Source organism: Sorex araneus, chromosome 3, assembly GCF_027595985.1.
Source record: "Sorex araneus isolate mSorAra2 chromosome 3, mSorAra2.pri, whole genome shotgun sequence".
NCBI lineage: Eukaryota > Metazoa > Chordata > Mammalia > Eulipotyphla > Soricidae > Sorex > Sorex araneus.
In genome coordinates this window covers 120,018,757-120,033,547 of record NC_073304.1, presented here as the reverse complement: position 1 = coordinate 120,033,547, position 14,791 = coordinate 120,018,757, and the positions used below count along the sequence as shown (strand labels likewise).

Sequence of the window (14,791 nt, the reverse complement as noted above, 5' to 3'; positions counted from 1 at the left end):
ACAGGGTTCTCTTCTTGGTATTGCTTTTCTTGAATTTTAAGATTCCATTCAAGTGTAATTTTTTAAAAAAAAGTAAAGAACTCTGCAGGTAAGATCACTCATTGATTCCTTCGGTGCCTTCGGCTTTGCTTAGTCTGTGCTAGGACAACATGGGTCAGACATAGACACATGTTTTTGAAAGCTGCTTTTTCCATCTGGAAAGTGAGCCTGGTGACTACTTTCACAAGAATAGTAGATGATTCCCAATATTGCTCATTAAAATATTTCTGACCACTTTTGACCAATCTCTTCTCCACCAGGGTCAGTTTAGGAGCAGGTATGGATGATATGAAGGGAAGATTCATGTGTTTTTCTTCGGCATCACTGACCTTCAATGGAAGTCTCCAGAAAGACAAGTGGTCAATCCCTAGTCCCCATTAAAACCCGCAGGCCTTTATAGAGTAGGACTTCTTCAACTTTTCCCACTGTGATCTCTTCTTGCCCATGAAATACAATGCCGGAGAGCACTGCCATCAATTGATGTTTGTCTTCGTTTTCGGGCCACACCTGGCAACGCTCAGGAGTTATTCCGGGTGGAACTGCATGGGGAGCCGGGGATGGAAGCTAGGCCGACTGCCTGCAAGGCGAGCAGTTTATCCTCTGTACCCATATCGCTCCGGCCCCACTTGTTTGATTCTGACTTAACTTGGGGCTCAGAAACCTTTTACTGATGCCAATATTCAGTGACATGACCTGCACTCAGGAAGCCAGGTTTTAGAGGCTCCGGGTAATTTAGGAACTTGAATTCCTATTCTGGATCCAACTGTCCAGTGCTTTGCTGGCTGATCCCCGTCTACATGTAATTAAGAGCGGCTGGTGAGCCGATTTTGTTTTTTTAAAGGTCACCCTTTGAAGGTACAGCTTCAACCCCAAGAGGACTGGGTGCCGGCCTCTGCCTGGCCAGCAGATGGCGCGCAGGAGCCGTGGGGCCCGCGGCCCGGTAGGGGCGCGCGCGGCGGGCCCCGGGAGCCACTTCCGGGCAGGGAGAGCTGGGCGGGGCCGGGCGGCCCGAGCCGCAATCTCGGCGGCGGCGGCGGCGGCGGCAGGGGGAGCCCGCGGCCCGCCGCCGGCTGGGCGCTAGCGCGGCGAGGACGCGCCCGAGGAAAGAGCTGGGGAGCCGGTTCTGGACGGAGAAGGTGGAGGGGAGTCCGCGGCGAGCCCCGGCGGGGGCGGGCGCCGGCTGGGGGTCCCGTGCAGGCGGCCGAGGCCTGCGCGGGGCGCGCGATCCCCCGACGCGGGGCCATCTGGAGCGCAGCCCCTCCCGCTGCGGCGTCGGGCCACTCGGGGGAGCTCGGGCCGGCGGGTGGAGGCGGAGGAAGGCTCTGGGGCCGGATGAGGGGGAGGGGCGCGCGCCCGAGCCGAGTGGCCGGGGTTGGCCGAAGCTTTTCCTGGGGGCTACCTACTGGGGGCACCGCTGGGTGCTAGCCGGCTCTGGGCTCGTCGGACCCGGAGTGGGAGGGCGACTCCGCCCTGCAGAACTCTGGTTGGCTGGCGCGGGCGCTGGGCGTGGCGTGTGCGCGCGCCTGCGGACTCTGGTTGGCTGGCGCGGGCGCTGGGCGTGGCGTGTGCGCGCGCCTGCCGGGTTCTGGTTGGCGGGCGCGGGCGCCTGCCGGGTTCTGGTTGGTGGGCGTGGGCCCTGGGCGTGGCGTGCTCGTTCCTGCAGGACTCTGGTTGGCTAGCGCGGGCGCTGGGCGTGGGTGTGCTCGCTGGGAGTGAAATCTGAGCTCTCAAAGCCCGGGGAGAACCATTGCTTGGGAGCGCGCTGGCCAATCTGGGCGGGCGGAGGCCGGCGTTTAAAGCGTTCCCTGTAAACAAACCCGGTTCCCTTTTGCAGAGGGGGAGTGCTGCAGAGTGTGCTGCCGGTGGCAGAAGATGCCGAGCACCGACCTTCTGATGTTGGTGAGTCTTCGGAACCTTCCTTCTCAAAAGGCACCTGTCCCTTCGGTGTCCTTTTTAGTCCAAAGGTGATATGTGTGTGCATTTCACCCCCCGACGCTTGCTAAGCTTTAGTTTGGGCTTAACGACTAAGACGGATAAATGACTGAATTAAGCCCAGGAGTATGTGATCTCTTCCCGTCCCGTACCACCAGGATCGTTTTTAGATTTCGGTTCGATTTTTGCCCGGGAATGCCGTGCATCAGAGGAGTGTACTTCGCAGAGGGGGGCTTGAGAAGGCGAGCATCTTATTTGTTGGGGGAGAATAAGCAGGTATCACAGTGGTCTTCTAAAAGGGTAGAGCAAATGCTGTTGAATTTAAGTTCTTTTGTTGGGCTTACGAGTGTGTCTGCTTCGCTACGAGCTGTTTTTGCTTTTTCTCTAAGAGATCTTTCTGTACTCCTTCTCTGAGCAGGGAGAATAGCTTGCCATAGTGCCTACCAAAATAATGTTTTGTTCTCAGAGCGTTTACGATTCCATAGCGGCTCTGCAGTGTGAGAATTGCGGGCAACTTCCAAAGAGCTAGACAGATAAAACAGCTGACTCTCTTTTTGGTGGGGGAGGCTCCTTAGGGTAACACCCTATGGTGCTCAGGGGCTACTTCTACCATTGTGCTCAGGGGGTCGCATCAGGTGATGCTCAGGGCTTCCTCCTAGGTCTCAGACTCAGGGCTGTGGTACCTGGAACCAAACCTAGGTCAACTGTGTGCTAGGCAAATGTCCCACCTGTAGTGTGGCTCCAGCCCCTGGGTTCACTTTTTAATAAGTCACTTCTCGGAGCCTGCAGTCTGGCTTCACACACAAAAAAAAGTTTTTTTATTTTCATTTCAAAGCTTGACATCTCATTCAGGTCATTGCTGACGCTGAGAAACTGACATGAACTAATAGTGAGCTTTCCTAGTACTTTGTGCTGACTTCCTATTGTAGCTGGACCTGTAGGTTTCTGAGAGGTTTCTGGGGGAACTGAGGAAATAGATTGTGAGTAGTTCTGGTTTGAGGCAGGGAGCAGAGGTGATTTCAGATACTTCGTGTATCCACAGATTTATTCTAAAGAGTGAACCTAAAATAATTTCTTGTTCCGATTTTCAAGGATGATCAGACAGTAAACAGCCTATGTAATTCTAAATTCTTATCAGAAGAGCAACATGTTGGACAACTTGGAAACTCTAAATAAGCAAAAGGCAGCAGTTGCCAATAATTCCTCTGCTGAGAGCTCACCACTGAGCTTAGAGGGTTAGTGCAGAATGGCCTGTAACAATCGGGGTGTGTGTTTTTCCTCTCACATATCTCTATGTGTCTGTGTGGCAGGCTATACCCCCACACCCCACATGTGCTTACCACCTTTCAGGCCTGTCATTTAACAGTCTGAGCTGCAAGTGCTTATTTTGTTTTTTTTTTCGGCCACACCTGGCAGGGCTCAGGGCTTACTCTGGCTCTGCACTTAGGGATCACACTTGGTGGTGCTTGGGGGAGACCATAAAGGATGCTGGGAATGTGTTTTGTTTGAAAGTATCTTTTTAGCTGTTGCTTTTGCCCTTCGGGCCCTCTTCTGCTAATCTGTGTGTTACCCAGACTTCATAGCTCCGGCTCCTCACCTGTGATGGCACTGCAGGGACCCAGAGTAGAAGTCTTGGGTGCAGCTGAGGAAGAGTTTTCTGTTTATTTTTAAAAAGGTAAATTCCCATGCAGGCTGGAGGGGCGACAGTGAGTAATTTATTTATTTATTGTTTAATGGAAAGGAGAGCACTAAGCCAAGTACATTTGGGAACCTCTGATCTGCAAAGTTGAGAGGTATTATTTTGCTTGTTAGTATAGGACTCAGTTCACATAGATAATCTCTGGTCCTGAGAATCTTCTCTCCCTAAAGACCCTCTCCATGTTGCTTGGATGCTTTTACTGGGAAAGCTGCCTTTTCCTTCTTGACTAATAAGCGGTAAAGAACCAGTGACCAGGGCTGGATTTTGATGGGGCTACTCATGAGCTGAGTGCCAAAGTGTTTCTCTGGTTACTTTGCCCGAGACATGTTCTTAGATCAGACAGATAGAAGGGGGTTAAAGTGTTTTTGCAGGTGGTAAACCTTGGTTGGATCAGATGTGACCCCCACACTGATTTGGGAGTAGCCCCTGCGTGTGACCCAGCCCCTGCATTCCGCCCTCAGTGAAAGACCCTGTAACTGGGAAAAGAGAACCCCCTGGAAATAAGCCCCAGTGCAGAGCAGAGTGTTGTAGAATCCTATAATTGCATTTGAAGCAATCTTGGAAATAATATGATGCAATTCTTGCTTCTTATTGGACATGAAAGCTTTATAGAATTCCTCCACTGGGGGCCAGCACAGTGGGTCAGGTGCTTGCCTTGCCCATGGCCAAGCCCCGTTCACTCTTGGCACCACCGTATAGTCCCCTGAGTCCCTCAGAAATGACCTCTGAGTTCAGAGCCAGGAGCAAGTCCTGAGCATCACTGGGTGCAGCCCCAAATTCACAAACCAAAAAAACTTGAGAGTACCAGGAGTCCACAGACGACAAGCTCTTATTCCACACTGAGGTGCTCGCCTTGTCGGCCCTGTGTGTTGGGGGGAGAGTCACACTTGCTTTGTGCCTGACTGTTCCCTGGCCATGCTGGGGGATCGTGCCAATGCAGGCCCTTGTGGATGCAAGACAGGTGCCCTGCCACCGAGCCACGCCCCCTGCAGCCCCCTCATTGCATTCTTGATTGACTTCTGTCCTCCTCTGATTCGGTGGTTTGCCTGCCTCTTTCTTGTCTTTTTCCATTTGTTCATATATGACTTGCCATGAGCTGTAATACTTTCCACCTGTGCCTCAGAGAGAGCAGGAGTGTGTGTTATCATCTACTGAGAGTTGCGGTGCTTCCAGAGGGACCTCGGGACAGGCCACTCTTAGCAACCTTCCTTCACCTGGGCGACTGTTCTCTTCATCAGTGTTCTCCTTTCTAGGGCCACAATACTCGTAGCTTTCAAGGCAAAGGTCTGCTGTAAATCTAAGGCTACTCTTGGAGCGTTGTTTTCTTTTCTCCTCGTAAGAGAAGAATCAAGGTACCCTGTGCACTGGGGTAATGCAGGGTGAGCTTCGAGGGAGAATTGCTTATCCTGCTATTCCGCCAAACTGGGGCAGGTTTGCACTGTAAGAACATTGGACAAGTTCTCAGACATTTTTGTGTTCGACTTGGGTGTTGGAAATGAGGGATGTGCATTATAGCTGTGTACACACACACAGTCCCCCACCACTGAGGAAAATCTGGCCCCAAATATCAGCAGGACAGAGGCTGAGGAATCCTGGTGTAGGGGCCTCCCTAGGGCTTCCTGGTGGCCCGTGCACTCATGACGGGGGAATGAGTCTTTCCTTTGAGTTTAATGCATCTCTTACTATGTGACTTCAGGTGTGTTTGCCCGTGAACCAAGCGCTGCTGCTTTGGAATTGACGGGCCGGAGAGAGTAGAGCGGGTAAGGCGCTTCTCACACATGCCAACCTTGATTCGATCCCCAGCACTCCCTGTCGTCCCTCGAGTCCCATCAAGAGTGATCCCTAAAAGAATAGAGCCAGGAGTGAGCGTTGAGCATCACAGGGTGTAGCCCTCAGAAAAACCATCACAAACAAAATGTATTGTCCAGCATCATACTGTATTCAACAGCAGAGTACAATTTTTTTTTGGGGGGGGGGTGTTGAGTCACACCTGGCAATGCCTAGAGCTTACTTCTGGCTCTGCACTCAGGAATTACTCCATATACGATGCTGGGGATCGAGCCCCAGTTGGCTGCGTGCAAGGCAGGCGTCCTACCCACTGTACTACACTGTACTACTGCTCCAGTCCCGAGTAAAGTTCTTTTTTTTGTTTATTTGCTTTTTGGGTCACACTCGGCGATGCACAGGGGTTACTCCTGGCTCTGCACTCAGGAATCACCCCTGGTGATGCTCAGTGGACCATATGGGATGTTGGGAATCGAACCCGGGTTGGCCCTGTGCAAGGCAAATGCTCTACCCGCTGTGCTATTGCTCCAGCCCCACCGAGTAAAGTTCTAAAGTGCATTTCTCTGCGTTGTTGTGCAGCGTTCTTCTCAACTTGGAAACTTATTCTCGTTTAGTTGTTGTTTTTCTTCTTTTTTTTTAAATATGAAAAAAATCTTTTTTTTTCCAGATATTCGAGTTTATCTGTTACCCTTGAAACTTTTTCTTTTTTAAAATTCATTCTTTCTGGATCTTAAATAGAATGTCAGCAATAAACACTTAGTTCACTTTTGTTACTACACTGGGTGGCTTTGTAAGTTTGTCTGGAAAAAGTGAACACTCACAGGAACTGATAAGAAATTGAAAAATTTGACAATTTCATCTAGTACTGTATTTGGTTTTCCACTCGTATAAATGAAAAACTGAGTGAGTCTGATCCTTTTCTCAGCCTTTGGTGGGAAAGAAAGAGGAGTTGTAAGTAGACAAACTCTGGTTTTGCCTGCTGGACTTGGCTTTGCAATCTTGGTGTCAGGAAGTTTTAGTAACACTTGCCTTCTTAATTGGCCTTTGCCTAGTCTGATGTATATCGTTTGTACCCAGTTGTAGTAGAATTGGGAATCAGCCTGGGATTAAAAATTTCCCCTTGGGAATTGATTTTTAGTGTATCAATTCTGTGTAATCAACACACAGAACCAATTAAACTCTGCAGTAGGATTTGTGGAGATATTTGGAAAGATGGGCTATATGAGGACAGATCAGGAGTAGTAGTTTTTTTGTTCTTTTTTTTTTTTAATGAAAAAGAATATCAGATATCCCCTGGCTGACTCCAACTGGCAGATGAAGGACTGTTTAGCAAGAATATTAAGATTAGGGAACACCTGCAGGGTAGCTTGAAACTCCTTAGGGATTAAGATCTTTCTGGCTTGAGCGAGAAGGAGGGAGCAGTTTCTGGAACCTTGGAGAGAGGACTTGGAGAAATGCAGCCTCTGCCAACCTCTGGCCTCCCCTGGGGAGAGTGAAGGGGGAAAAATACCTGTGACTCTTCCTCTGCTTCTGATCTCCTGGCCCCTCTCTGGTCAAACTCAGCTGGAGAGCCTGGAGCCTGAATGACGCCTGCCCTGTGGGATGACGCGGTGGAGGAAAACCTGGAGAAATGAAGGGAATCCGCCCAGCATGCCGCACCCCACACTTCATGGTCAAGTTAATTGTGAAAGGCATATGCAGAAGGACGATGCTTAAGCAGTCTTGGAGACTGGGCCAGGCATGGGATGCAGCGTGAAAGAAGTGTTCTCACTGATAACAGAAGGGAGAGGCAGAGGCAGAACTGTCGCCACAGCCCCGGCAAGCCCTGAGCTGTTTGGTTCCAGTGTCAGCGCCTTAGAATCTTAATTGCCTGCAAGGCCTTTGGAAGTCCCGCAGAGCAGCCCTCTGTGCTGGCCACGGCCCTTCCCCAGCGCCAGGCCAAGAGCGAGGGCAGGCTCCTTTTTAGGGCGTCCTTTCAGCATCGCTGAATGGCTTTGATTGTTAGGAAGCTTTTCATTGATCGAAGTCACTAAATATATTATAAAACTAAGCTTGGCGCAGCCGATAACAGAAAAATCTAAAGTAGGAAAGATTTCTTTTTTTTTGGGGGGGGCACACCCGGCAGTGCTCAGAGGTTACTCCTGGAATCACTCCCAGCAGTGTTTGGGGGACCAAATGGACTGCCTGTGATTGGACCCAGGTTGGCTTGTACAAGGCAAGTGCCCTACCAGTTGTACTATCTACGGCCTAAGATTTTTTTTTTTTCTTTTTGGGCCACACCTGGCGATGCACAGGGGTTACTCCTGGCTCTACATTTAGGAATCACCCCTGGCGGTGCTCAGGGGACCATATGGGATGCTGGGAATCGAACCTGGGTTGGCCGTATGCAAGGCAAACGCCCTCCCCGCTGTGCTATCGATCCAGGCGCAACCAAGATTTTCTTCTTAATTGAAGTTTTCTTTTCTTTTCTTTTTTGGTGTTGGGGCCCCACTTGGCAATACTCAGGGGTTATTCCAGGCTCTGCACTCAGGAATTACTCCTGCCGATGGTTGAGGGACCATATGGGGTGCTTGGACTACCTACTTGAGCTGAGTTCAAGGCCAGCACCCTACCTGCTATACTGTCTCTCTAACCCTAGTAGGAAAGATTTTTAAAAGGTGAAAGACACTTCTCTCAGTAGGATAGGTACAGGCGGATCCTTTCTGACTGCTCTGGCCATGCTTGGGTCTTGGAGTTCTGTTGCCAGACTACAGTCCGCCCTCATCCAGGAAGCTAGCGTTGTGCTCGAGAGCCGGGTCTGCCGCAGCAGAAAAAGTAGAGAGGAGTCTTCTTCCCTTTCCCAATCGAGTCATTTCCATGAGAAATTTATTAGATATGCAATATGTAAGTGCATATAAGGTAGGTGCCTATATTTGATTTTTTTTTTTTTTTGCTTTTTGGGTCACACCCGGCAATGCACAGGGGTTACTCCTGGTTCTACACTCAGGAATTACTTCTGGCGGTGCTCAGGGGACCATATGGGATGCTGGGATTCGAACCCGGGTCGGCCGCGTGCAAGGCAAACGCCCTACCCGCTGTGCTATCGCTCCAGCCCCGGTGCCTATATTTGAAAAAAATCACTGTCACTGTCACTGTCACTGTCATCCTGTTGTTTGTCGATTTACTTGAGCAGGCACCAGTAACGTCTCTATTTCTCCCAGCCCTGAGATTTTAACAGCCTCTCCTTACTCGTCTTTCCCAACGATTGCAGGCTCAGGGGAATGAGACCTGCTGTTGTTATTGTTTTTGGCATATCGAATATGCCACGGGTACCTTGCCAGGCTCTCTGCCATGTGGACGGGATACTCTTGGTAGCTTGCCCAGTGCTCTGAGAGGTGTGTGTGTGTGTGTGTGTGTGTGTGTGTACACACACACATATATATATATATACATATGGTGTGGTCATTATGGAAAATGGGTAGAAAGTGTCTTATGTGTTATGCGGCCGCTTTGAGGAAAGCAGCCTAGAGCGTGGCAGTGGTTGCGTAGTGGAGGTCAGCTGCCAGAGCTGGGTCCCTTGGGGTGGGTAGGGTTCTCACCTGCCCCGCTCTGGGGAACCCCAAGTGAAAACAGCTTTGTGTAGAGTCCAGTGGCATGTCTAGGGGGGCCTCATTTTTTACTCCTGTCTGGGAGGAGCAGCCATTGAAATCTGGAGGGTGGCCGATGAGGAGATTATCTGTGCTGGCAGGGTGTGGCAGGGTGTGGCTTATGGGTGTGATCCCTGGGTCACACCCTGGGTCACACCAGAGATTGGGGGATAGCAGGCAGAGGATCTCTGCTTCCGGTTGGGCGGTTGGTCGGTCGGTGAGTCCAGAGTCCAAGGTCACAAAGTTCACGTTCCGCATTATCTGGGTCCCATGGGACTTCACTCATGCTGTGGCTTGGCCAGAGCCCCGGAAAGCGGCCTGGACCGTGGCAGCAGTTGGGTAGTGGAGGTCGGCTGCTGGGGCTGGGTCCCTTGGGGCGGGGGTTGAGGGTGGGGGGGAGTTTCACTTTTTTAAAATAATAGTAATGTTAATAAGAATAATCATATCACACACTCTGGGTTAATAAATACATTTGCTCCCATCCCATACTCCCTATAACCCTCATTATGTCCCCTTCCGTCCCCCGCAGGGGTAGCTATTACCTTGATTTTTAAAAATATTGTTCCCTTACTGTTTTTAAAAAACACCTGAGCTATCACCTATATGTACAATTCTGAGTTTGGTTTTAGTTTTTTAACTTGCCAGTCATGGATTTTGGTATAACAGATATCTATGTGAATATGTTCTGATTTTCCTTTGTTGCTCAGTATTTTTGATATTGCTCCATGATGGGGCATGTAATATAGTTCGTTTTCATGGCTGTGTAGTGTTTCATTGTATGAATAAACCACAGTTTATTCATTCTACTGACAGATGGCCATTTTGGTAGTTTCCAATTTGGAGGCTTTTTGAATATCATCCTGAACTTGCTCACACTTAGCAAGTGATCACACTGAGGTGTGGAGCTGCTGGGTTGGAAAGACACACATCCTCGACTTCTTGATAGTGCCATGCTTCTGTAAAGAGAGCGATGCTGGTGGTTCCTCTAGCAACAGTGTGAGAGGCTCTTATTCTTAGACCGGCACACTTGATTATTTGTAAGTCTTGAATTTTTGCCAGTTTGGTCCACTCGTAAATTGAATAGGTTTCTGCCCACGGAAGGATAGCTCAAAGGGGGTGGAGCAATGCTTTGGCTTGAACCACACAACCACTGTCCTGACACCTGGATGTAGCCCTGGTTGGCCTCTGGTTGGGGTGTCCCTGGTGGTCCCCAGCGTCATGGGGTCCCAGCAACACCAGATTCGCTGCACAAGAACACCCAGCTCTCAGGAGAACCCAGTGCCCAATCCAATATCCTCAGACTCCCCCCAAACAAGTCATTGATTGCCTCCCTCCCTCCCTCCCTCCCTCCCTCCGCCCCTTCTTTCCTCTCTCCCTCCCATTTTAGGTCCTCCTACATTTGAGACAGCCACTTTCCCCCTCAGCTGCATCCTTGACAAGGTTAAAGGTGCTTTTAAATGTTTATTGACTCTTTAGATCTTGTGCTTTATGAGTGTCTCTTCCAAGTTTTGTGCCTTCCAATTATTGAATGGTGCTAGTTCTATTAGACATTCTTAAAAGCATTTTGAGATTTTGTTACAAGGTTTATAGGAATTAAAGTTGTTGCATCTCACCTGGTAACTGGAGCTCTCCCCCTAAGGTTTTCTGTGTTTTTGCTTTGGCCGTGGAGAGGGCAGTCGGAGTGTTTCTGGAGGGAGCGAGGCCCTGCCCTGCTGTACAGGCCAAGACTCGGCAGTCAGCCTCGCCAGGGCTGGGTCAGCCTCTCCTACCTACCATCCTCTTTTTGTCTGAGACATTTTAACGTCATCGTGGGCATATATCACTGTGGCACCATTATCCCGTTGCTCAGCGATTTGCTCGAGCAGGCACCAGTAACGTCTCCATTGTGAGACTTGTTACTGTTTTTGGCATACTGAATACACCACGGGTAGCTTGCCAGGCTCAGTATGCAGACCAAACATTTGCTGATAATACATCCTAAAAAAAAATATCTTAAAGCCAGTTTTTTTAAAGTTTTGCAACCCCTTATGGGTCTCTGGGCCACAATATAAGGAACAAGGCCCTTACTCTCTGGATATACACTATTACTGATGCCCCTCTTATCTTTGATGTGAATAGATCACTTTGGGGATTTTAGAAGACTGTGGCATTTTCTTTTTTTGAAGTATGATTTGCATACTGTAAAGGGCATCTGAATTGTGCCAGTTAATGAAAATTTATTTGGCAATAATTGTACTCACTGCTTAAGTCAAAGTTAGAAAAACTGTCACCATCTCAGGCCTGTTTTAACAAAAGCTTTCCTACTCCTCCTTATCGATTTGTTTCCCCGATTTTTGAACTTCAACTCAATGGAAACATACGGTGTATTTTCTTACCCGAATGAGCCTAAGAAGAATTGCTGATTTCTAAAACGATTATGTAGAACATTTTCGACACCACTTTTCCTCCCTTGGGAGGTCAAAGACATGCTTCAGCCACTACAGAATATCTGAAAACCTCAGCCCGAGTCTGAGCACTGTCCTCACACCACCCCTCTCAGGACCCAGCGGCCTCTCTGAGGCTCCAGGCCAGGTGCTCCAAGGCTGGCCTGGGCGGCCGAGTCCCAACTGCTGACCTCAGCCTTGACTGTAACCTTAAGTCTTCTTGAAGACTGAGAGACTCTGGCACATTCCTGAACCTCTACAACAACTGAACGTTGTTCATCAGCAAAATTAGAGGCCACTGTTAAAATCTCAATAAAACTTGGGGCCGGAGAGACGGTGCAGTGGGTAGGGCACTTGCCTTGCACGCTCAGCTTTTTGAGATTCAGCCAGGCTTAATGTTGCCAGTGTTCCATGTGGCAGTAGTTCTCCAGATTACTAGCAGTGTAGTTTCATAGTGTGTACGTCTGTTAGCCTCTCATTCTGTAGCTGATGCGTATGTATGCCTCTACCTTTGGCTGTTTGAAAGGTCACTGTTGCATCCTTAGTCTTCTGGTAAGTACCTAGAATCACACCTCATGAACTGCACTGCAAAATAGATTCCCAAGGTGTTTCTACCAGTTTGTATCCCATAGATCCTCGATAAGAAGATGCAGGCCAGGGCGCCCAGGCCGTAGTCTCTCGGGATAGTAGGGGGGGCGTTTGCCTTGCCCTCGGCTGACCTCAGATGGTTATTTAAACACAGGGCCAGGAGCATTCCATGAACCCAGAGCCAGGAGTAATCCTTGAGTACAGCTGCTTACTGAAGAGGAAAAGAAAATATTTGTGTGAGAATTCAGAGTCATTAGATATTTAGTAAGTGCTTATTATCTGTTCATTTTCTTATCACCACGTCTCATTTAGTATTTATAGTAACCTGATTAGTGAATGGTGATTCCTCCCCACCCCCACCTCCGCCCCCTCCCCAGAAGCTGTTTGTTGATTCCCCCCCCCCTTTTTTTGGGCCACACATAGCAGTGCTCAGGTTTTACCCCTAGCTCTACACTCAGGAATTACAACTGGCAGGGCTCAGGGGACCACTCGGAATGCTCAGGATTGAACCCAGGATGGCTGCATGGAAGTCAAGTGCCCTACCCATTACACCGTCTCTCTGGCCCCAAGTTTTACTGAAATTTTAACAGTGGCCTCTAATTTTGCTGATGAACAACGTTCAGTTGTGTAGAGGTTCAGGAGTGTGCCAGAGTCTTCAGTCTTTAAGAAGACTTAAGGTTACAGTCCTAGGCCAGCCTTGGAGCACCTGGCCTGGAGCCTCAGAGAGGCCGCTGGGTCCTGAGAGGGGTGGTGTGAGGACAGTGCTCAGACTCGGGCTGAGGTTTTCAGATATTCTGTAGTGGCTGAAGCATGTCTTTGACCTCCCAAGGGAGGAAAAGTGGTGTTGAAAATGTTCTAGATAATCATTTTAAAAATCAGCAATTCTTTTTAGATGCTTACAAAATTGTACTATTTGATAGCAAAACTCATCGAGTCCTTAATGGTCTTTGTGTGGCTTACACTAGTTCTTGTCTAGGCCTACAAAGTTCTAAGTTGATTTTACATTCGTATGGAGCTTTCTTTTAGATTTCTTTTAGATTCCAAAGCTTTCCTCATTACCTCTGAAATTGCAGTTTCTGTTCTGCTGTCCCCCAGAGAGGCCTTTAAAAAAAAAGAAAGAAAACGTGTATATATAAAGAATCTTCGGGGCTGGAGTGATAGCACAGCAGGTAGGGAGTTTGCTTTGCAGGCAGCTGACCGGGGTTCAATTCCCAGCATCCCATATGGTCCCCTGAGCACTGCCAGGGGTAATTCCTGAGTGCAGAGTCAGGAGTAACCCCTGTGCATAATGGTGTGACCCAAAAAGCAAAAAAAAAAAAAAAAAAAAGAAAAAAAAAAGAATCTGTGCCTCTTGGTCTGAGCTGCGAGTACATTTGGTGTACATAAATAAAGTTGCCCAATTATGAAATATACTACTTGGTGTTTTTTAGTACACTCATAGACTTGTACACCATCACCACGGGTGGTGGCAGAACATTTTCAGAGGAAACCCCACATTCAGGAGCTGTCACTGCCTTGTGGCAGTGTGCTAGCTAGCCCCAGGCAGCAAGCTGCTGTTTCTCTTAGATTCTCTTAGACTGTAATTGGAATCTGTGTGTGTGTGTGTGTGTGTGTGAGAGAGAGAGAGAGAGAGAGAGAGAGAGAGAGAGAGAGAGAGACAGAGACAGACAGAGACAGACAGAGCACAAGAGAGATTAGCTTGTTTTACTTAGCATAATTTTTTCCCCTTCACATATTATTTTCAAATGTGTCCGAACTTCATTCCTTTTTATTAGTCATAGAGCTTTTCTTGGAGAGTTTTCAATAGTGGAGATACTCAACAGTGTTTCTGTTTTGTTCTTACCTACAGAGACTGGAGGGATACTGGATTGACTTTTTATATAATAGGGTAGTTTTTAACGTTAAGGCTAATCTATGATTCATTTCACAGAAGAGATATTGGGGAATACAGGTCCCAGTGACTGGCCTTTGGGAGGTCCTAAGCCTTGCAAATGTATATGCAAGATTTTATGCTTGCAAGTATTTGTGGTGGGGGAATTAGGAGGAATGGAAAATGCAGGTTTCCTATCCCCTTTTCCAGTTGAGTTGAGTTGCTGTGGACGGATAGCACTGTGTTGACTTACGCATGTTGTGAAACGATCACCTCAGTAAGTTCACTTCCATGTCAGTAGGTACAAGGGAAAGAAAGAGGAAACAGCTCAGTGAGTCTATTTAGGATGGACTCTTGTTAGTTGATTTCAAGCAGACCTGTCATCACTGGAGTCACAGGTTACTTATCTTAAAACAGGAAGTTGCAACCTTTAACCACCTTGATTCAGTTCTCAGATTGGTTGCTTACAGCGGCATTGGGGGATGGGGTGGGGGGGCGGCTGGGGGTGGTGGTTGTATGGTTGTGCTCAGTGATGGGGGCAGGGCCAAGGATGGGGTTCGCAGACTTGTGCACCTAAAGCAGGCAGACATTCTACCACTGAGCTAATTCCTGAGCCCCCACATCTTTCCTATGAGTAGATTCAGCTTTTTTTAAGAGGTAGTCTCCACCCCTGCCAAAAGGTAAAATTATGATACTCATATGAATATAAAATGAAACACATGATTACTTATTTTACTCCTAATGAAGAAACTAGGCAGATATTTTTGCAGGTGCTAAGGAGATTTCACAAGAGTGGACACATTTATGGATCAGGAATTCTTACATGAAC

At 48.5% G+C, this 14,791-nt stretch overlaps 1 protein-coding gene across 4 annotated transcripts in view; it reads left to right on the top strand.

Annotated features, from left to right (window-relative positions):
- The first annotated feature begins 1,038 nt into the window (after positions 1 to 1,038).
- The window catches only part of SGPL1 (sphingosine-1-phosphate lyase 1), a 65,881-nt gene continuing 52,128 nt past the window's right edge, over positions 1,039 to 14,791 (top strand). For 2 of the 4 annotated variants that reach the window (XM_055130808.1, XM_055130805.1), the window contains exons 1-2: positions 1,039 to 1,175; positions 1,874 to 1,938. In XM_055130808.1, coding sequence (XP_054986783.1) covers positions 1,912 to 1,938 — 27 coding nt within the window. In that variant the 5' untranslated portion in view covers positions 1,039 to 1,175; positions 1,874 to 1,911. Of the gene's footprint in view, positions 1,182 to 1,244; positions 1,939 to 14,791 lie in introns of those variants that run through there. The other 2 variants (XM_055130806.1, XM_055130807.1) reach the window with 2 other exon arrangements.